Genomic DNA, 21,770 nt, shown 5'->3' with positions numbered 1-21,770 from the left:
ACAATGCTGGCTTTGTTTTGGTTGGGCCTGTTTGTTAGTTGTTTTAAGGAGAGTACTTATGAAGTCTTATTTAGGACTAAACAAGTTGCACTGTAAACAAAGATCATGGCGACAGAGAGGTAAGCCAAAAAATAAGCGAGATCAAAGAAAGAACAACAGTTGTTTTTCAACATGGGATGGATGGATGAATGAATGAATGAATAAGTTAATTATTTAATAACAAAATTAATAAATTAATAAATCAATGAGATCCATTATTATTATTTAATATGTGTCTTTGAGTTGCCCTTTTTAATTTGTTTTCAGCTGTTAAAACTGTTTGTGTTTTAATTATGATGATACAACTGTCTGCAGCTTAGGACTCACCTTATGCAAATGTATTTATTCTGAAATACTGAAAAAATATGAAGTTGTTTCCCTCTTCTGTTCTAATTCTACCTTACTTTGACTTCCCCATGCACTTGTTTAGTTTTTTTTTTCCCTGAGGTATCGGACTCCTAACAAGAATGTTGATTAAAGAAAGGAAGAAATTTTAGAACCGTAGATTCTAAAACGTTTACTTGTGGAACTTTTCAAATTTTTTTTTGTCTCCTTTCAAAATCAGACAAATGAATAAAAGTTTATTGTAACACACTGACCTATGTGAGGCTATCTGTTGTAAAGTGAATTTGGATATTTGAAGTTGCACAGAATTGTTAGACACATGTTTTAAAAGAGTCTTGGGGCTTAGCTTAGGTCACAAAATTTTATTATTAATTTATATTAAAAATCCTATGTTGCTGCTGTTCCTAAAAAAAATCTGTACATGACATATTTGGGTCACATGACCAGACAAAATATTTGAATCTAAAAGGTAAGGTCATAGGGGCAGGTTGTTTATCGTGCAGACATCGTTTTGGACATTTATTGAACTACTTTCATGACATCTGATGCTACCTTTATGCTGATGATCCATAGAAATTTTGCTGTAAAAACCAAAAAACTGTGTCAAGATCCTTTCCTCCATCGTTCCCTTTGTACACCTAAAATATCAATGTTGTTTTTTTCCTTGTCAGCTCAAAACACATAATGCACATGGTAAAAATGCGTGTCTAATAATGATGGTACTCCCTATGTGTGTTAATTGTAATAACCGAAGTGGTGCAGTGCTTCTGACATATAGCACTATAGTTTTTGGCGTTTTATACTCACTAATAACTAATAACTGTTATTTGCCTCTTTGTCACTAATCAGTTTATTGGGAGAAAGTCAATTTCAAGACATTTGAAATAGTTTATAAGTATAAACAGTTACAAAAAAAATTACTGCTATGTTGTTGTATATGATTGTATAATGAGCATGGAAAGCAAGAAGTAGGAATAAAACATGATCAGTTTTCATGTGTGGGTATTTACAAATGTAGAAATATTGAATATATGAAGAGGGAGATTTGTTCTTTTGAGACTGGTTTCCAAGTGTGGATTAGGCCATCAAACGTCTTGTTAAATCTCCTAAGCCTTTCTTTTCTCATCTCAGCTCTACTGCATCTCCTCGTGTTTTCTTTTTAATCAATTCAGCACTAGCCTCCATTTGGCAAAATTCAATTGTTTTTATTTCAGAGCCAATAAAAGGAGCAATCGTAAAACGTTAGTCAACCTTGCTCCCCAGACTTTTGTCCAGTTACCCAGCAGGTTCTCTGGTTGAAATAGTTCATTTTTTAATGAGACACATCAGGTGTAATGTAGCTACTTCACCCTTATAGAGCTGTAGTTACTGCCTTATTTGTAATTGAGCAAGCAAGTTAATAAATTAGCAGGATACTTATTTAGCTGGCTGGTCAGTTACTCGATAAGCTGAATAATTTGTATCCAAACAGCCACCTTCAGACTGGAGAATAACTTCTTTGTAGGTTTGTTAACTAGCAGGTTTATGGGTTTTATAACTAACAGTCACTCAGTCAAAAGATTTTTCTCAGAATCCCATTGATTCAATCTTAGAAATCCAATTTATGCACCAGCTCCCTCTTTTTTGCTTGTGTTACTTACAGTCTGTGTGCCGTTGTGTACTGCAGTCTGTGTTTGATTTAAACAAGCTCTCAGCATCGAGAGCTCCAGCTACTAAAAAACTGTGAAACACTGTGAAGCATTTCATAGTTCTCTCTGAATTCACATATTTTTGCACCTATAGTTCTTCTGTTTTCTGAGCATAATTTATGTAAGTTTTATTGAAATTAGGGCACTGTCGGTTGCAGTGGCCATTTCTGTTAAATTTTGAATAGATTAACTGGTTTCAAACATACAGGCTGGACACGGATATGCAAAATCTTGCGTGGATGAAACAGAAGCAAACTGGTGTGTGAAAATTAAACCTCTGAAGCCCGTTGCGTTTTTTCTTAAATATACCACAAGAGGAGGCTTTATTCTGTGAAATTGAAAGTAAAGGGGCCGAATAATATTGTATGCCCCACTTTTCTGTTTTTTATTTGTTAAAAAAGTTTGACACATCCAATAAATTTCATTCCACTTCACGATTGTGTCACACTTGTTGTTAATTCTTCACAAAAAAATTGAATTTTATATCTTTATGTTTGAAGCCTGAAATGTGGCAAGAGGTTGACCAGTTCAAGGGGGCGGAGTACTTTCGCAAGGCACTGTATATGCTTCAACTTATTTAGTCCAAATTTGCTGCAGTTATTGTGAAGATGTGGATGAATGCAACCTGGGGGTTCCTTCTAGGAATTCCAAAGGATTTCCATAGTGTTTTGTAATGTTCATTTAGAAAAAAACTTTTGGCGAGGCTCAAAAATGTTTCTTTTTTCTTGGTTTAATCACAAATAAATCAGACATAGTAACAGTTACAATAGTGGTTCCACTGGAAAAATATTTGTTTATGTCTTACCTTTACACAGGTACCAAAAGTTTGCATGTAGGCCTTATAACTGTGGAGCTATACGTGGTTTATTTAAGGTATGTAATTTCAGGCGGAAATGGCTCTAAAAACCCCTAAGGGCTTAACAGGTTAAAAGGTGAATTGGGACCTTCTATGTTGTCCTGGCCATTTGATGTGTGAATTTCCACTTTTAGGCCTAAAAGAGGGTCAGATGTTGAGCAGGCCCCTTCTACTGCAGAACTGTTGACAGTCACGTTATTAAGCCACAGAGTGTGGAAAAGCACCCTTGCTTTCCGGCAATAAAATTAAAACTAATGACTCTGTCACAGTGATTACATTTTATAACGTTTATAAAGTCACTACAAATTTGCCAGAATGGGGCAACTTCAACAAACTTTAGATGGATTTCACTGATAAGGACTTCTTGTTCGCTAGCTCTTTATTAGAGAGGATAAGAGAGAGGGTTCTCATCAGATTTTCTATTTATTGATTATTTTGAATATATGGTTCTGTTGGCTTCTTCAGGCCCTGACCTTCAGGGTGTAGTGGAGCTATTTTATCTTCCACCTCAGCCCTAGACCCTTCTACATGTTTGCCATCAACCATATCAGAAGATGCTGATGCTTCCTTTGCTTCCCCCTTCCACCTGTGTGTCTCAAGAAGTCAGGTGAAGAGACAACTGGAGAGACTGAATAGGAATAAGGCTGCAGGTCCAGATCATGTCAGCCCTAGAGTCCTGAAGGCCTGTGCAGAGCAGCTCTGTGGGATTCTGCAGCACCTCTTCAACCTTAGCCTGGCCCAGAAGAAGGTTCCGGTGTTGTGGAAGACCTCCTGTCTTGTTCCGGTACCAAAGAAAACTCACCCATCAGTCATCAATGACTATAGACCTGTTGCCCTGACATCCCATATCATGAAGGTCCTAGAGAGACTCCTGTTGGCCCATCTGAGTAAGCAAACAGTAAACCATCAGGACCCCCTTCAGTTTGCTTATCACTGTGGAGTTGGAGTTGAAGATGCCATCATACACCTGCTTCAACAAACCCACTGTCATCTGTACAAAGCCAGCAGCACTGTGAGGATCATGTTCTTTGATTTCTCCAGTGCATTTAATACAATCCAACCTGATTTGCTTTGTCAGAAACTCCAGAAGACTCAGGTGGAGGCCTCAACAATCTCCTGGATCAAAGACTACCTGACAAACAGACCACAGTTTGTGAGACTGAAGGGTTGTGAGTCTAACCAGGTAGTCAGCAGCACAGGAGCACCACAGGGGACTGTACTCTCACCATTCCTTTTCACTCTGTACACCTCAGACTTCCAGTACAAGACAGACTCCTGTCATCTGCAGAAATACTCGGATGATTCTGCAGTCGTGGGGTGGATCAGAGATGGACAAGAAGCTGAGTACAGGAAGGTGGTGGACCGCTTTGTGGCATGATGTGGAAACAATCATCTCATTTTGAACGTGACTAAAACAAAGGAGATGATTGTAGATTTTAAGAGAAACAGGAATAAGTCAAACACTATTTCTATCATGGGAGAAGAAGTGGAGGTGGTGGAGGAGTATAAATACCTCGGTGTTCACCTGGACAACAGACTAGAGTGGAGATGCAACTGTGAAGCCGTCTACAAGAAGGGACAGAGCAGACTGTACTTCTTGAGGAAGCTTAGGTCCTTTGGTGTTTGCAGCAAGATGCTGCATATCTTCTATAAGTCTGTTGTGGAAAGTGTGATCTCTTCTACCATCATCTCCTGGGGAAGCAGCATCAGAACCAGGGACTTAAAAATTCAACAAGCTGATAAAGAAGGCTGGCTCTGTTCTGAGGACTCCTCTGGAACCTCTGGAGATCATTGTGGAAAGACGGATTCTTCATAAAATGAAGAACATTATGGAGAACTCTGAGCATCCTCTTCATGAGACTGTCCTACAGCAACAGAGTGTCTTCAGTCAGAGGCTTCTTCAGATCTGCTGTAAGACGGAGCGCTACAGGAGATCCTTCCTGCCCACAGCCATCAGCATCTACAACGACTCTTTGAGGAAACCTACATAATATGAGCTATAACAACATTTAATTTCCCTTTGGGATTAATAAAGTATTTTTGAATTGAATTGAATTGTATTCGTGGCTGAGTGTAAAGCAGCCAAAATGACAGTCAGCTGCAGTAGGTTTAAGGGCATGGTTCTATACCGGAAAAAGGATGTGGTTGGTTGTTGTTTGATAAAACATTTTTTTTTTTTATCAGCTCACTGGTGTCTTCTACTTTTCATATCTCAGAATATCCAACATGACAAAAATCTTTAAAGTTATTTGTTGTTTTTGGTTTGCCATGCTTGAGTCAAAAAAATAAAATAAATATATATATATATATATATATATATACAGTACAGACCAAAAGGTTGGACACACCTTCTTATTCAAAGAGTTTTCTTTATTTTCATGACTATGAATATTGTAGCTTCACACTGAAGGCATCAAAACTATGAATTAACACATGTGGAATTATATACTGAACAAAAAAGTGTGAAACCACTGAAAATATGTCTTATATTCTAGGTTCTTCAAAGTAGCCACCTTTTGCTTTGATTACTGCTCCACACACTCTTGGTATTCTGTTGATGAGCTTCAAGAGGTAGTCACCTGAAATGGTTTTCACTTCACAGGTGTGCCCTGTCAGGTTTAATAAGTGGGATTTCAAGCCTTATAATTGGGGTTGGGACCATCAGTTGTGTTGTGCAGGAGGTGGATACAGTACACAGCTGATAGTCCTACTGAATAGACTGTTAGAATTTGTATTATGGCAAGAAAAAAGCAGCTAAGTAAAGAAAAACGAGTGGCCATCATTACTTTAAGAAATGAAGGTCAGTCAGTCCGAACAATTTGGAAAACTTTGAAAGTGTCCCCAAGTGCAGTCGCAAAAACCATCAAGCGCTACAAAGAAACTGACTCACATGAGGACCGCCCCAGGAAAGGAAGACCACGAGTCACCTCTGCTGCAGACGATAAGTTTATCTGAGTCACCAGCCTCAGAAATCACAGGTTAACAGCAGCTCAGATTAGAGAACAGGTCAATGCCACACAGAGTTCTAGCAGCAGACACATCTCTAGAACAACTGTTAAGAGGAGACTGTGTGAATCAGGCCTTCATGGTAAAATAGCTGCTAGGAAACCACTGCTGAGGACAGGCAACAAGCAGAAGAGACTTGTTTGGGCTAAAGAACACAAGGAATGGACATTAGACCAGTGGAAATCTGTGCTTTGGTCTGATGAGTCCAAGTTTGAGATCTTTGGTTCCAACCACCGTGTCTTTGTGCGGCGCAGAAGAGGTGAACGGATGGACTCTACATGCCTGGTTCCCACCGTGAAGCATGGAGGAGGAGGTGTGATGGTGTGGGGGTGCTTTGCTGGTGACACTGTTGGGGATTTATTCAAAATTGAAGGTTGAAGGCATACTGAACCAGCATGGCTACCACAGCATCTTGCAGAGGCATGCTATTCCATCCGGTTTGCGTTTAGTTGGACCATAATTTATTTTTCAACAGGACAATGACCCCAAACACACCTCCAGGCTGTGTAAGGCCTATTTGACCAAGAAGGAGAGTGATGGGGTGATGCGCCAGATGACCTGGCCTCCACAGTTACCGGACCTGAACCCAATCGAGATGGTTTGGGGTGAGCTGGACCGCAGAGTGAAGGCAAAAGGGCCAACCAGTGCTAAGCATCTCTGGGAACTCCTTCAAGACTGTTGGAAAACCATTTCAGGTGACTACCTCTTGAAGCTCATCAACAGAATGTCAAGAGTGTGTGGAGCAGTAATCAAAGCAAAAGTTGGCTACTTTGAAGAACCTAGAATATAAGACATATTTTCAGTTGTTTCACACTTTTTTGTTCAGTATATACTTCCACATGTGTTAATTCATAGTTTTGATGCCTTCAGTGTGAAGATACAATATTCATAGTCATGAAAATAAAGAAAACTCTTTAAATGAGAAGGTGTGTCCAAACCTTTGGTCTGTACTGTATATGTATATATATTTCTGGTGGAATCATCAAAATTTTAAAACCTGTGCATGTATTTCAAGTATGCAACACTAAATTAAATAATTAATTTGGATGATGAACAAAATACTAATGATGTTTACATAATACATAACTATAGTCGATTAAATTAAGATGCTTTGTATACTCAATCATTCTCTCTCTCCCTCCCAGAAGGCTCTTTTTTTTTCTTGTTTACCAGTTCCATTAGGTCACTGGTGATCCAGGGTTTGTTACTGGGGAAGCATCTCAATGTTCTAGTGAAGATAGTGTTGTCCTCACAGAAGTTTATATACTGTACACATTTGCAAATATGAAGAAACCTGTATATTATGAGCTACAACAACATTTAATTTCCCTTTGGGGTTAATAAAGTATTTTTGAATTGAATTAATTTCAATACACTATTTTCAATAAACCAATCTACATAGGTGAGAATGGAAAATTTGTTTTATTCTTTATGTACCTAAAGTAGTTAATTACCATTTATATATATGAATAAAGCGTAGGTGCTATAGTCAAATAAACAACCTCTAATTAATTTATTAAATAATTGACAGCAAAAACGCAAATAATATTTTTCCGAATAAAGATTTAGGAATTAAGGGGTTAAAAATTGGACGCACCTCTAGTTGACAGTAAAACAATCCCAGACAGTGTACTAACGAAGAAAATATTTCAAATTTTTGAGTGACTAAGCTGTTCTTTTTGGGTTGAGATGCTTGGAATATTTTCACCTTGACTGAGGATACTGAGACGACTCTAAGAAACTAGAAAATATAAGCAGAAAAACAAACAATGTTTGACTGTGGTTGGATGTCAGAAATGTTAAGCACACACTGCAGTACTACCTTACATTCTACTAAAATGACGTAACTTTTTTTCTTTGTATAACATAAACTGTTGATGATGCAGCAATAGATACGAGTTCAATTAGAAAGCAAAATGTTAGTTTTGATGAGAGTACCAATTTATTGCTATGTTTTTAAATTGTTTAACATTTTCTGTGACAAGCTTTTGCAGTTGATACTTGTGAAGTTTGCTGATGTTGCAATGCCCTGTTTCTACATGGGAATCAATTTTGTTTTATTTTATTTTCTTCTTCTATATTATGCACAACAACCCAGTCAGCATGCATGTAGTCAAATTTGTGTTCATCCATTCTCTGCCTTCCTCTCTGCGCTGTGTGTTTGCAAATGCCCAGTAGACCTGGTACCCATAGTAACAGCAGGTTGTGCCTTTGTTGTGAATCATTTGATAGAGTAATACGGAGGCGAAAAGAGCATTAGCTGCCAAGACCATCAGTTGTGTGACCAAGATAGAAAAAGAAATGGACCTGCTTACGGACTTTCCTCACATTTTCATATAAACTGCCAGCTTGTTGATCTGGTGATGTAAAGAGATCAGAGGACGAGCGTGAGGGGTTACCAGGGGTGTGAATCAGAAACAAAGCTAAAACAATAGGGAAAACAGTACCAGGACTTTCAGTAAGGTAAGATCTTCGCACACAAGCTTCCAAAGTTAGGCAGTAGAATATAATTAGGTTCTACAATTAAAAATTAAAATGTCCTCTCTGAAAATGGTTGAAAGAAAACACAGCTGTTAGCCAAACTATCTGAACCCTGATCTTCTAAATCAACCCTAGCAATTCCGAACAATACCGGTACCTATCTTGCAATTTATTGCTATACTTAAAGTGTCCTAAAAATGTACTTACCTCCTCACAGACATCTTTCGATTATTTACCAACTCAAGTTAATAAGTTTTTTTGCCACTCTTGGTTGCAACATCAGCATTTACAACTGTTTTTGGCGATGTTTTTTACATTGTTGTGGAGGAATTTTGGTCCACTTTTATTTAAACAATTATTTTAATTCAGCCACAGTGGACTGTCTTTGAGATAAACAGTTTGTTTACAAGCCTCCACCTTTCTGATTTAGGTCCACACTCTAACTAGGCCACTCCAGAACCTTCATTTTGTTTTTTGTTTTTTTGTTTAGCTATTCGGACTACAAATAACCATGATTGCTTACCTTTTCCTGTCAAGTCAAAACATTAGTCTCCAAAAGCTTTATGGACCTCATAAGATCCAAATTTCTAAAAAGTAATCCTTAAATTTTTTACTTGATGAAATAGAAATATAATTTTCCTTGTGGGTGACCAAAACAATATTTACTGTATTTGCAACTTAGACACTGGCTGAATATTTACATTGGTACGACTGGAGTGAAGAGGAGAAAAGGACAGAAAAATAATGGGAGATGAGGTGGAGAAGAAGCAGGGGGAAGTAGCAGATGGAAATAAATGGGCCGTACAAAAGCAATTCTGTCAACAGCATTGAGTGGGAAGAAATGCAGGCAGAGGAGGAATGGAAGAGGAGGAGAAAATAGATGCTTGGTTTGGGTCCACCAATAACCTAAATAGACTTGTGTTGCTGAAGGTACATTGCAGCAGTGGAATAAGGAATATATTCATCTTGGAGGAGAAAGACCTGAAAAATCCCAGTTAAACCTGTGTTCGCAGAATCCTGTGGAAGTAGTTATGTGTCAATGGAATCAAACAACACTGCTTATAATTTGAAAGTGAATAATCTTTATTACAGCAAAAAACTAGCAAAAGAATTACCCATTTACTCTAGAGACTTTTCCCTTTTCCTTTTCATTTTTTTAAATTTGTGCTTGCAAACTTTTCGGTTCATTATTGTTTCTTGTATAGATCAGTTTAACCTGTCTCTACAAAGTCAGTAGTTTGCCCTTTGAAACACTTTAACCTATTAGTTGGGTAAACTGTTTTAAAACAGCTAAAAATCCAAAAAAGAAATTAATTGTATGTTATAAACTGTAAATGATCAGTAACCCAGAATTTAGCAAAGAAATACATATTCATTGTCTCCTAGTTTCACAAAATCACCGAATTGCAAAGGTTTGTAAAGATTTGTTTTTTTTTCCCATTTCAATTTCAGTTCTTATAAGTGTGACTTTGTCTGCAATAACTGTTGTGAGAAGGAGACACAAGGTCAGTAAATGTTCACTCTTCTTTTAGGAGTGGAAATGAAAATGTCAAGAGAGAAAAAGATTAAACCAAAAAGAAAGAAAGCATCAGAACAAGACCGAAAGAAAAGAAAGTTAGAAAATGAAAAGTGTAATAAGAAAAAAATAGAACTTTTTCAAATGGCAGAGGACTATGGAGGACACCAAAAGAAATTGAACTTAAATAGATTTTGTGAGAAAAAGGAGAGAGATTTTCAGTTTTTAGTGGAACCTGAAACGTATCCCTTACTGCTGAAAAACGGATATCGACCTGACTTAAGAATATCTTGCTTTTCTGTGTTTGCATTCTGAGTCATTTTTATGACGATATGGCAGTTTTGCAAAACTGCATGAAACTGACCACAGTGGAGTGATGCTAACATTTTAGCACTCAAAATTAAATCCACAAAAATCATAGTAATTCCTTTCTTTCTGTCCATTTTCATTTAGATTTACTTTTGCATTAAATTGTTATGATGATTATGGCCAGTGTAAAAACTTGGAAAACTTGCATAAGTTATAATTTTGGTGACGTTTTCAATCTTGTTTGTTTGTCTGGAAAATATATTTTTTACAATAACAGACAACTTAGTAATTAGTGCCTGGATTCTACAGACTACATTTCTTGCCAAATATAAAGATTTTGCTGCTGTTGTTATTTGGAAGAATACACATTAATTTGTCTATACACTGTATTGCAAAGGTATTAAAATCCTCTAACCATTTTGTCACATTTTGTCATGTAACAACCACAAACCCCATTGTATTTTATTAGGATTTTTTGTAATAGATTAACAAAAGTTAATGGACAAGTAAATGATTCAGCAGTCAACTAATTAGTAAATGCACTCAACTAGTGTGTAAATTCATCACAGTAGAAATAGTGTTGGTTTATGAAGGGCTCAGAGGTTTGGTAGAGATCATTGGTGAACAAACACCATCATGAAGACCAAGAAAGACAGAAGAGAGGTCAGGGAGAAAATTGTCAAGTTTAAAACATTACGTTATAAATTTTGAACCTCTCATAGAACACTATTCAATCCAACATCCTAAAATGGAATGGGTATGGAACCTATCAAGATATCAACGTCTAAGCTGCTACGAGGCCCGTAGTAACTCTCAGGGAGCTGCACAGATCCACAGCTCAGGTGAGAGAAGAAACAGTAGAGAGGACAACTATCGGTTGTGCACCCTGCAGATCTGGCATTTATGGAAGAGTGACAAGGAAAAAGCCACTGTAGATCAAAACTTGAACTTTTTGGCCCACATTAAAAAAACTGTCTGTGGCTAAAAGCTAATGGTGTACATCACCCTGAACACCTATCAGTAGTGAAAAATGGTAGTGGCAGCACTATGCTGTGGTAATGCTTTTCTTCAGGGACAGGGAAGCTGGACAGAGTTGACAGGAGCGTGGCTGGAGCAACATATGAGGCAAAGGACTAACTGACAGAGCTTGCAATATTTTACAATGAGGAATTGATAGAAACTTCAGTTTGTAAATGTACAAAACTTATAGAAACAAACCACAAAAGACTTGCAGCTGTAATTGCTTTGAAAGATGGTTAGATAAAGTAGTGTGTCAGGAGTCGTGGGTACAGAAGCATGCCACACCTTTTAGGTTTTTATGTATATATATGTGTATCATTTTCCTTCCACTTCACAATTATGTGCTAGCTTGTGTTGGTCTTTTCACAAATTCAAAGATAACACCTTGAGATTTGTAGTTGTCGACATGAAAGAAACATAAGGGTTTAAATATTTTGCAAGCCACTGCAACAAAATTTGAACTTTAAACGTAGACTTCAAAGAACTAACCTGAAGTTCCAAAGCTTTTTTATGATCTTAAAAGGCTTCTTTTCTCTTTCCTTTGTCCATCTCTTCCAGAGGTACAATTGGCCCAATGGGAAGTCCAAAGCCAGGAATGCAACAAAGAGGACATGGAGAAAGAGGTGTAGGAGGAGGAGGGATGGGTGGGATGGTAGGAATAGGTGGAGGAGGGATGGGAGGAATGGGAGGAATAGGTGGAGGAGGAATGGGAGGAATGGGAGGAATAGGTGGAGGAGGAACGGGGGGAATGGGTGGAGGAGGAATAGGAGGAATGGGTGGAGGAGGGTTAGGTGGAATAGGAGGAGGGTTAGGTGGAATGGGTGGAGGAGGCATGGGTGGGATGGGAAGTGGAATGGGAGTTGGAGGAATGGGGGGAATGGGAGCTGGAATGGGCAGTGCTGGAGGAATAGGGTCCAGAGCTGGGGAGCCATACCGCCTGGCTGCTCATGACAGTCCAACATCCCCTCGACACGTACAGTCCAGCCAGGGGTCCGGCATAGGGCAGGTCACAGGGTCTGGCCATGGGATGGGTCACACTTCAACTGGTTCCAGCATGGGAGGCCACGGAGGTCAAAGCCCAGGTCAGCATGCCTCCCGTCGAAACCTCCAAGTCGACTTTAGTAGCTCGAGCGGTTCTCGGACTGGCCGGTCTCCATCTGGGTCTCCTGATCGCGGCGTGACTCCCACCTCACCCTACTCCCTGCCACAGATTGCACCCATGCCAAGCAGCAAACTGTGCCCAGTGTGCACCACCACAGAGCTGTCCAACCCACCGGCTGTACCCAACTACAACACCTGCACCCAGTGCAAGGCCACTGTGTGCAACCAGTGTGGATTCAACCCCAACCCTCACCTTACTGAGGTAGGTCACATTAGACAAGGGTGTGCATGTAGGAGGGAGTTCATTTGTAGATGTGGATACCGGTTTTGGCTTTCTGCCACCATTATATGATAATTTATGAAGAAATTGAATCTTGTAGGCAAACCAGTTGAAGTTTACCTGTTGAACAAAAGGTAAACTGACTGATTGAGAAATGGTAACATCAGACAGGCTGGACAAAAAGTGCTTTACTTTACTTTGGCAGAGACTTTGTTTGCTGTGCCAGCAATCTATTTGTTTTGCTATAATGAGCTTTAATTGAAGTAAATGAATGAACTGAATGAATCAGTAAAGCGTAAAAAAAATCTAAATTGGCAGAAAAAAAGGAAAGCATGAAAGACCCTTTGTGTGCATTTGTGATGGACTGCCAGTGTAAGGACTCAGCAAGTGGCACTAATCGCATACTGAAACTTTGTCAGATTCTCCATTAATGTGCCAAGGTGAGACATATGGGTCATGATAGCGTGTGGGTCTGAAAACTCTGCAGTACTCTGCTTTCAAAGAGTGAACAAAAGGAAATTAAAAAGACAAGTAGGAAGAAAAAAATGATTTTGCCTGGAAAAATATGGAATTCTAACAGAATAATCGCTTTGAGCAAAGACACCATGGTAAAAATTGTAAACTCTTTTCTGTACTTTACTGTTGACATGCAAATGAACATAAGGAAAAAGAACTTGTATGTTGTTTGTGCTGTTTGCTAGCATATCTGTTCATCTTCAGTTGATTGTACGCCAAAAAACATATCAGGCAGGCTAAAACACATTTAAGCATGTAATTTAATAACAATATCACCTTTAGTAAAAATGCTTTGGATGCCAACTAATGCTTGTTTCCTCATGTCTCTTAAAAGATATAACACTTTCATGGATCACTGTACTGCTAAGTGTAAGTACTCAGCAGAATACTGTAACTGTAGTAGGATGAACTATGGCGACCTGTTGAGAAACTGAGTACTTGTGGTGGCATTTATTGATAGGGTTTCTCATAAACCTTTTGCCCTTTTAATCTGATTTATTTTATACCAACATGGTTACTTCTGAATGGTTGTTCAATAACCACAGAGCATTTGGTATTTTCTTAGTTTTCCTCATTCAAATTGCAAAGCACTAAAACCACTTCTGTTTGTTGTTTTGTACCATCCACCAGGTCCTTACTCTCAATTTTTAGATCAGTTTTCAGACCTTTTATCTGATTTAATGTTAAATACAGATAAGGTTATTATAGTGGGGGATTTTAACATTCAGGTTGTTGCTGAAAGTGATAGCCTAAATATAGTGTTTAATGCTATTTTACACTCAATTGGCTTTGCTCAAAACATTAACAAACCTACCCACCTTTGTCTTCATTCTCTGGACCTTGTGCTGACATATGGCATTGAGTGTAAAGACATAACAATATTTTCTCATAACCCTGTCCTGTCTGACCATTTCTTAATAACCTTTGAGTTTAATTTAACCGAGTACTCCACACCTGAAAGAAAATTTCATTATAGTATATCATTATCAGACGATGCTGCAACAACCTTTAAAGAATCTGTTCCACTTTTAATTTCCTCAATATCACGGAAAAGCACAGTGGAGGGCAATAATTTTGTTTCGGCCCCTTCACAAATTGATTCTCTTGTTCATAGTGTTACTTCATCATTGCGTGGTGCATTAGACAATGCAGCCCCCTTGAAAAAGGGGGCAGGCTCCTTGGTTTAATTTAAATCTGCATACTTTAAAGCACAATGTTAGAAAATTGGAGAGAAAATGGCGCTCTACACACCTCGAGGATTCCTACTTAATCTGGAAAAATATCCTACTGTTGTATAAAAAGACACTTCGCCAGAACAGCTTATTTCTCATCATTAATAGAAGAGAACAAGAATAATCATAGGTTTCTCTTTAGTACAGTTGCTAAACTTACACAGAGTCATAGCTCTGTTGAGCCATCCATTCCCTTAACTCTCAGCAGTCATGACTTTATGGGATTCTTCTTAAATAAAATGGATTCTATTAAAAATAGAATCTTTGACGTACTCCCGAAGATGATTACTTCATCCTCAGCAAGTGAGACAACATAGGAAATAACTGCAGAACCTGATTTGTGTTTGGACTGTTTTGATCCTGTGGAGCTTCCTGAGTTATCAGAAATATTAGCTTCATCTAAACCTTCAATTTGTATGTTAGACCCAATCCCAACCAAATTATTTAAAGAAGTGTTCCCTCTGATTACCAGCCCCATTTTAGGTATGATTAACCTATCCTTAGTAAATGGATATGTACCACAGGCTTTTAAGGTAGCTGTAATTAAACATTTACTTAAGAAACCTTCGCTTGATTGAGATGACTTGAAAAATTACAGACCTAAATTCAATATTCCATTCTTATCTAAAATTCTTGAGAAAATAGTTGCTAATCAAATGTGTGAGAATGTACACAGCAATGACCTGTTTGAAGAGTTTCAGTCAGGCTTCGGAGCTCATCATAGCACTGAAACAGCTCTGCTGAAAGTCACATAATGATATTCTCCTTGCCTCAGATAATGGACTGTGTCTGTACTTGTCCTCTTAGATCTCAGTGCTGCATTTGATGCAGTTGATCATAATATTCTCTCAGAAAGGCTGGAATATTCTGTAGGGATCAGGGGAACAGCAATAGGCTGGTTTAAATCTTATTTGTCTGACAGATTCCAGTTTGTTCATGTAAATGATAAATCATCTTTAAACTCCAGGGTTAATTGTGGAGTACGCTGAAAAACTAGCCAATGCATTTGTTACTTTAAGGCTGGACTATTGTAATTCTTTACTATCAGGATGTCCACAAAGTGCAATTAAAAGCCTTCAGCTGATTCAAAATGCTGCAGCAAGAGTTCTGATGAAAATTAAAAAGATAAATCATATTTCTCTTATTTTAGCTTCCCTTCATTGGCTCCCTGTTAAATCTAGAATAGAATTTAAAATTCACCTCCTCACAAATAAAGCCCTTAATGATTCAGCTCCATCATACATCAGAGATCTGATTGTTCCATATGTTCCTAACAGAGCACTTCGTTCTCAGACTGCAGGTTTACTGGTGGTTCCTAGAGTCTCTAGAAGTAGAATGGGAGGCAGGTCCTTTATTTATCAGGCTCCTCACCTGTGGAACCAGCTCCCAGTTTTGGTCCATGAGGCAGACACCTGTCTACTTTTAAGGCTAGGCTTAAAACTTTCCTTTTTGATAAAGCTTATAGTTAGAGTGGCTTAGGCTATCTTCCTTATTTTTTACCTCCGCCTTTCTCCCTCCCTGTTGGACGGAGTAAGGGGGAGTCAGGTTTGGCCTCAACTGGCTCAGTTATGTTTGAGGTGCAAACACACCCTCCATTTCTGCTACCTGTATGACCCCCTCTCTTTTCCAATGGTTATAATCAGTCAGACAGGGAGAGGTATCCTGATCCATGTGGTTTTAAGTATAACAAAAGCCATCAGTGGTCTCTAGATGGACAAACTTTATCAGTTTATTATTTTACTTAGTGCCCCTACACGTGGCCTGTTCTGGGGTGGCCGGGCTCTGGTACTCGGTGGTTTGGTCTGGCCTCCCCGGTGGCCCCGTGCCCTGGGGTGCCTTGAGACGACATTGTTGTAAATAAGCGCTACATAAAAAAATAAACTGAAACTGAAACTATCTCTGTAGTTATGCTGCTATAGGCTTAGGCTGCTGGAGGACATAATGACCACTTTCACCCTCTTCGCTACATTCTCACACTACTCTCCAATTTTGCATTATTTGCTGTTATTTCAGTTTTTAACTTTATGTTCTCTCTCTTTTCTCTTCCTAGAAGCTACACCTGACCTGACTCTGTGTCTACCTGTGACACCTTTCTGGAGAGGGGCATCATCCAAGCGTCTGCTGGCAGCAACTTAATGCTCTCCTTCTACAGATGATCCACATGGCCCTGTCTTTCAGTGTTTAACCCTTTCTCTCTCCTAGATATAGCAATTGACTGAACTTTTACTGTAACTAATTATATGTGCTCTCTTTCAGACTCTAACCTTAAAAACTGGCCCAGAGTTTATCTGTTCTCTCTTTCTAGATGAAACGACTAAAGGAGCTACATCCACTAACATTTACTTTTCCTTCCCATAGAAAGTAATCCTGGATCAGTGCTTCTTTGTTCTCTTTGTGTGTCTCTGCTCTGTTCTCTCAAACCCCCATTCGGTCGTGGCAGATGGCCGCTCACACTGAGCCTGGTTCTGCTGGAGGTTTCTTCCTGTTAAAAGGGAGTTTTTCCTCTCCACTGTCGCTACATGCATGCTCAGTATGAGGGATTGCTGCAAAGTCAACGCCAGTGACTGTCCACTGTTTCTACGTGCTCATCCGGGAGGAGTGAATGCTGCAAGTCACTGACTGAATGCAATCTGCTGGGTTTCCTTAAACAGAAAAACTTTTATCAAATTTGAATAAATAACTGAATCTGACCGCACTGTTCAATGGTTATGCCTAATTGGAATGTAGGTACCTGACTTTTGTGAAGTGCCTTGAGACAACATGTTTTGCTATAAATCAGAAAAAGGCGGACCCAAGATTCAGCCAGACACAGTACTGAAAGTTTAAAAGGTTTATTCAGCCACAGGAAAACGTCACACAGGTAACACTCCTCACAGCTTCCAGGAATCACTGAGGCAGAAAGAGGGATTAGTGACGTGTAGTCTCTCCAGATTTTGCAGGGATCAAAAAAGCCACTAACCCACTTTTGTCTTGAGTGGAACTTGAAACCCAGAGGGGAAACCTTGGGCCCCGGAGGTGGGCCCAAGTCGGGGCTCCACGAAGGGCTTGACCTGAGAAACGTGGAACGTGGGGTGAATCCTAATGGAGTTGGGTAATCTCAGTCGTACAGTGACAGGGTTGATGATCTTGGAGATTGGGAAAGGTCCAACAAATCGGGGTGCCAATTTCCGGGATTCTACCCTTAATGGGAGGTCCTTGGCGGAGAGCCAAACTTTCGGCCCCACCTGGTACTTAGGGGCAGAGATCCGTCTCCGATTGGCCGTTCTTGACTGAACCAGTGACATTCTGATCATTGATCTCCTGGCCTTTCTCCATATTCTTTGGCACCTTAGGGCAGCCGCTTGGGCGGATGGAACATTAGCTTCTCTCTCCTGAACTGAAAACATGGGTGGCTGGAAACCAAACACAACATGAAAAGGGGACAAACCAGTGGCACTTGATTGCATAGAGTTCATGGCGTATTTAACCCAGGGCAAATTTTGTGACCACTTGGTCGGGTCAGACTCACATAAGATACGAAGTTTGGTTTCTACTTCTTGGTTGGCTCTCTCGGTTTGGCCATCAGACTGAGGATGAAACCCTGAGGAAAGACTAACAGAAATTCCCAACAAAGAACAAAACTCCTTCCAGAAACGTGACACAAATTGGGGTCCTCTATCGGAAACAATGTAATTTGGGATTCCATGGAGCCTGAAAACTTCTCAGGTCAATATCTCACCCATCTCCTTAGCAGATGGAAGCTTCTCCAATGGCACCAGATGAACCATCTTTGAAAATCTGTCAATTATGGTTAGTAGTACAGAGTGACCATTAGAAATCGGTAGACCTGTCACAAAATCCGTCGCAATATGTGACCATGGGCGAGGGGGAATTGGTAAAGGGTGCAACAACCCCGCAGGGGGTCGACGAGCAGGCTTAGCTCGACAACATTGAGTGCATTCAGCAACAAAGTCTTTGACATCGTTGACCAGCAATGGCCACCAAAACTGAGTTCGAACTGTCTGAATGGTTCTGCTGATTCCTGGATGACAAACTAAACGAGAACAATGACAAGACTCCAGTACCTTAGGCACAAGGCGTTCAGGGACAAAACAGCGGCCAGGTGGACATGATGGTGGGATAGGCAGATCTCTAATGGCTTCCTGGACCTCCCTTTCCTCTCGGGACACAGACAACCTGACGGTTTCAGGAAGGATAAACTCCTCTTCACCCGCAGACTGAGATTCTTTAGGCTCTTGAATCCGGGATAGGGCGTCAGGTTTGCCATTTTTACTCCCTGGCCTGTAAGATAGGGAGAAATTAAAATGACCAAAAAACAAAGCCCACCTAGCCTGTCTGGGGTTTAGCCGTTTTGCTGATTTCAGGTACTCCAAGTTCTTATGGTCAGTCCACACCATAAACGGCCCCTTAGTCCCCTCCAGCCAATGTCTCCACTCTGTCAACGCCAACTTGACAGCCAATAACTCTCTGTCTCCCACGTCGTAATTCCGCTCAGCCTGTGACAGAGTCCTAGAAAAGAAGGTACATGGGTGAACACGATCATCCTCACCTCCTTTGGCTTAATACAGCTCCGACCCCAGTGCTTGAGGCATCCACCTCCACAATAAACTGTCTCTCTGGGTCAGGAGACGGTAACACTGGAGCTGACGTGAAGAGTTCCTTTAACCTATTGAAGGCCTTCTCTGCATCCTTATTCCACACAAATTTTACCTTGGAAGAGGTGAGAGCGTTTAGGGGAGTAGCAACCAGGCTGTAATTTCTAATAAACCTCCTATAGAAGTTTGCGAAGCCCAGAAATCTTTGAAGCTGCTTGCGATCAGTTGGAACAGGCCATTCCAATACGGCCTTAACCATGAGGGGTCGACAAGCACTTGATCTGGGGAAATGATGAAGCCCAAAAAGGAAGTGGTAGTTATGTGGAACTCACATTTCTCTGCCTTGACGAACAACTGGTTTTGGAGAAGACGCAGGAGAACAGCTCTGACATGTTTTCTGTGGGTTTCCAGATCTTGAGAATAAATCAGCATGTCATCAAGATAAACAAATACGAATTGACCCACCATGTCTCTTAGAACGTCATTGACCAATGACTGAAAAACTGCAGGAGCATTAGTAAGTCCGAATGGCATGACCTTGTATTCATAATGGCCCGTAGGCGTGTTGAAAGCCGTTTTCCACTCATCTCCTTCTCTGATTCGGACCAGATGATATGCATTCCTTAGATCCAGCTTAGAAAATATATTGGCTCCCTGGATCTGATCAAAAGCTGTGTTCATGAGTGGTAAGGGATATCTATTTTTAACTATTATCTCATTAAGGCCTCTATAATCAATGCATGGTCTCAATGAACCATCCTTCTTCCCAACAAAAAAGAAACCAGCACCTGCAGGAGAGGAAGAGGGTTGAATGTGCCCTGCCTTTAATGCCTCATCAACATAACTCTTCATGGCCCTGTGCTCTGGACCAGACAATGAATAGGTTCTGCCTTTAGGGGGTGATGTGCCAGGAAGCAAATCAATAGCACAATCATATGGTCTATGGGGTGGCAGAGCTGTGGCCTTGATTTTATTAAAAACCTCCTTTAAATCATGGTATTCTTGCGGTACCTTGGATAAATCCGGATAGGTCTCCTCAACCTCATTTTCCACACTGACCTCCATAGCGGCAGACAAAAGACAGTCAGCGGAACATGACTCAGACCAACCCAGAACTTCTTTTTTCTTCCAGTCGATGTGAGGGTTGTGTTTCTGCAACCAGGAGGCCACTAGGACTACAGGAAGTTCAGGTGAATTAATGATCATGAAAGTTACTTTTTCTTGATGATTACCTCCAACTGTTAAGGTAATCTCCTCCATCCTGAGATGTGAATTGTTCACGCTGTGACCATCCAAAGCTGGCACGTTTCTTGTGTCAGCTGACGGAATAAGATTTATGCCGTTCTTATTTGCAAATGTTTTGTCCATGAATTCAGTATCTGCTCCTGAATCAATAAACACGGTCCCCTGGAGAGACAAAGAAGAGGTTTGAAAATGGGCACGAAACAAGAAGGAGGAGGCAGATAGTTGACTTCGGCTCAGTAGAGACCTCCCTTCCTCTGCTGAGCCTGTCCTTTTAGTGGACACCTGAGTGCTAAATGTCCCTTCTCTCCACAATAAAAACAGAGCTTGAATCTTCTCCGACGATCTTTCTCCTCAGGGGTAATCTTGGTTCTGCCCAATTGCATGGGCTCACAATTATCATTTTCCTCAGTGAGAGGTGACCGACTCCTTCTCTCATACCGGTATGCAGAAACCTGAGTTAATGATGAGCGACCCCTCTCATGGCGCTTCTCCTTTCTTCTCTCTGCCAGCCGAATATCAATGCGAGCAGCCAAATCCTCGAGTTGTTTCAGGGAAGAAGGATAGTCACGGGTCGCTAGCTCATCCTTGATGTTTTTGTTTAATCCTTTCATGAATGCATCCATTTGTGCTGCCTCATTCCAACGACTCTCTGCAGCCAACAAATGAAAGTCAATTATATAGGTCGAGACAGGTTGATCACCCTGTTTGAGGGACAATAATCCTCTTGCGGCCTCACGACTTGGAATGACCGGGTCAAAAACTCGAATGAGTTCCTTGGAAAAAGTTTCATAAAGATTACAAGATACAGACCTGTTATGCCATTCAGCAGTTCCCCACTGCTTTGCCTTTCCTGCCAGCAGAGATATAACAAATGCCACCTTGGAACGTTCAGTGGGAAAGGATGACGGCTGAAGCTCAAAATGAATTTCACACTGAGTTAGAAAAGCTCGACATTGATCTGAGTCTCCCCTGAACATCTCAGGCGGAGAGAGGTGTGGCTCCCTTACCTCTGCTGTTGTCCGTGTTACTTGGGCGTGGTTTCTTTGTGACGGTGGTGGCTCGAAGACAAGATTGCCAGAACGTAATATGGAAATTATTTCCCCCATGCCAGAACCCAACCAGGAAAGGGTCTCATCAACGTGGGTACGCCAGTGTTGTGCTGGCGATGGGTTCATTTTTGGCCAGATTTTTCTGCTATGAATCAGAAAAAGCCGGACCCAAGATTCAGCCAGACACAGTACTGAAAGTTTAAAAGGTTTATTCAGCCACAGGAAAACGTCACACAGGTAACACTCCTCACAGCTTCCAGGAATCACTGAGGCAGAAAGAGGGATTAGTGACTTGTAGTCTCTCCAGATTTTGCAGGGATCAAAAAAGCCACTAACCTGCTTTTGTCTTGAGTGGAACTTGAAACCCAGAGGGGAAACCTCAGTGGGTGGCAGGCGGTGATCTCCACAGCACAGGTAAGAAGTGACTCCAGGCTGAATAATCCGAGGGCTAGGCTGGCTCAATAATCCAAGGACAGAAACAGGGTCAACGAT

General features: G+C 40.4%; 1 protein-coding gene across 2 annotated transcripts in view; it reads left to right on the top strand.

Annotated features, from left to right (window-relative positions):
* Positions 1–12,048: 12,048 nt before the first annotated feature.
* The window catches only part of bsna (bassoon presynaptic cytomatrix protein a), a 177,465-nt gene continuing 167,743 nt past the window's right edge, over positions 12,049–21,770 (top strand). For both annotated transcript variants that reach the window (XM_047363456.1, XM_047363447.1), the window contains exon 1: positions 12,049–12,623. In XM_047363456.1, the coding sequence (XP_047219412.1) occupies positions 12,078–12,623 (546 nt within the window). In that variant the 5' untranslated portion in view covers positions 12,049–12,077. The remainder of the gene's footprint in view (positions 12,624–21,770) is intronic.

The sequence above is a fragment of the Girardinichthys multiradiatus genome, chromosome 1, assembly GCF_021462225.1.
Source record: "Girardinichthys multiradiatus isolate DD_20200921_A chromosome 1, DD_fGirMul_XY1, whole genome shotgun sequence".
NCBI lineage: Eukaryota > Metazoa > Chordata > Actinopteri > Cyprinodontiformes > Goodeidae > Girardinichthys > Girardinichthys multiradiatus.
The sequence above is the reverse complement of the archived record's forward strand: the minus strand, read 5'-3'. Positions and strand labels throughout refer to the sequence as shown.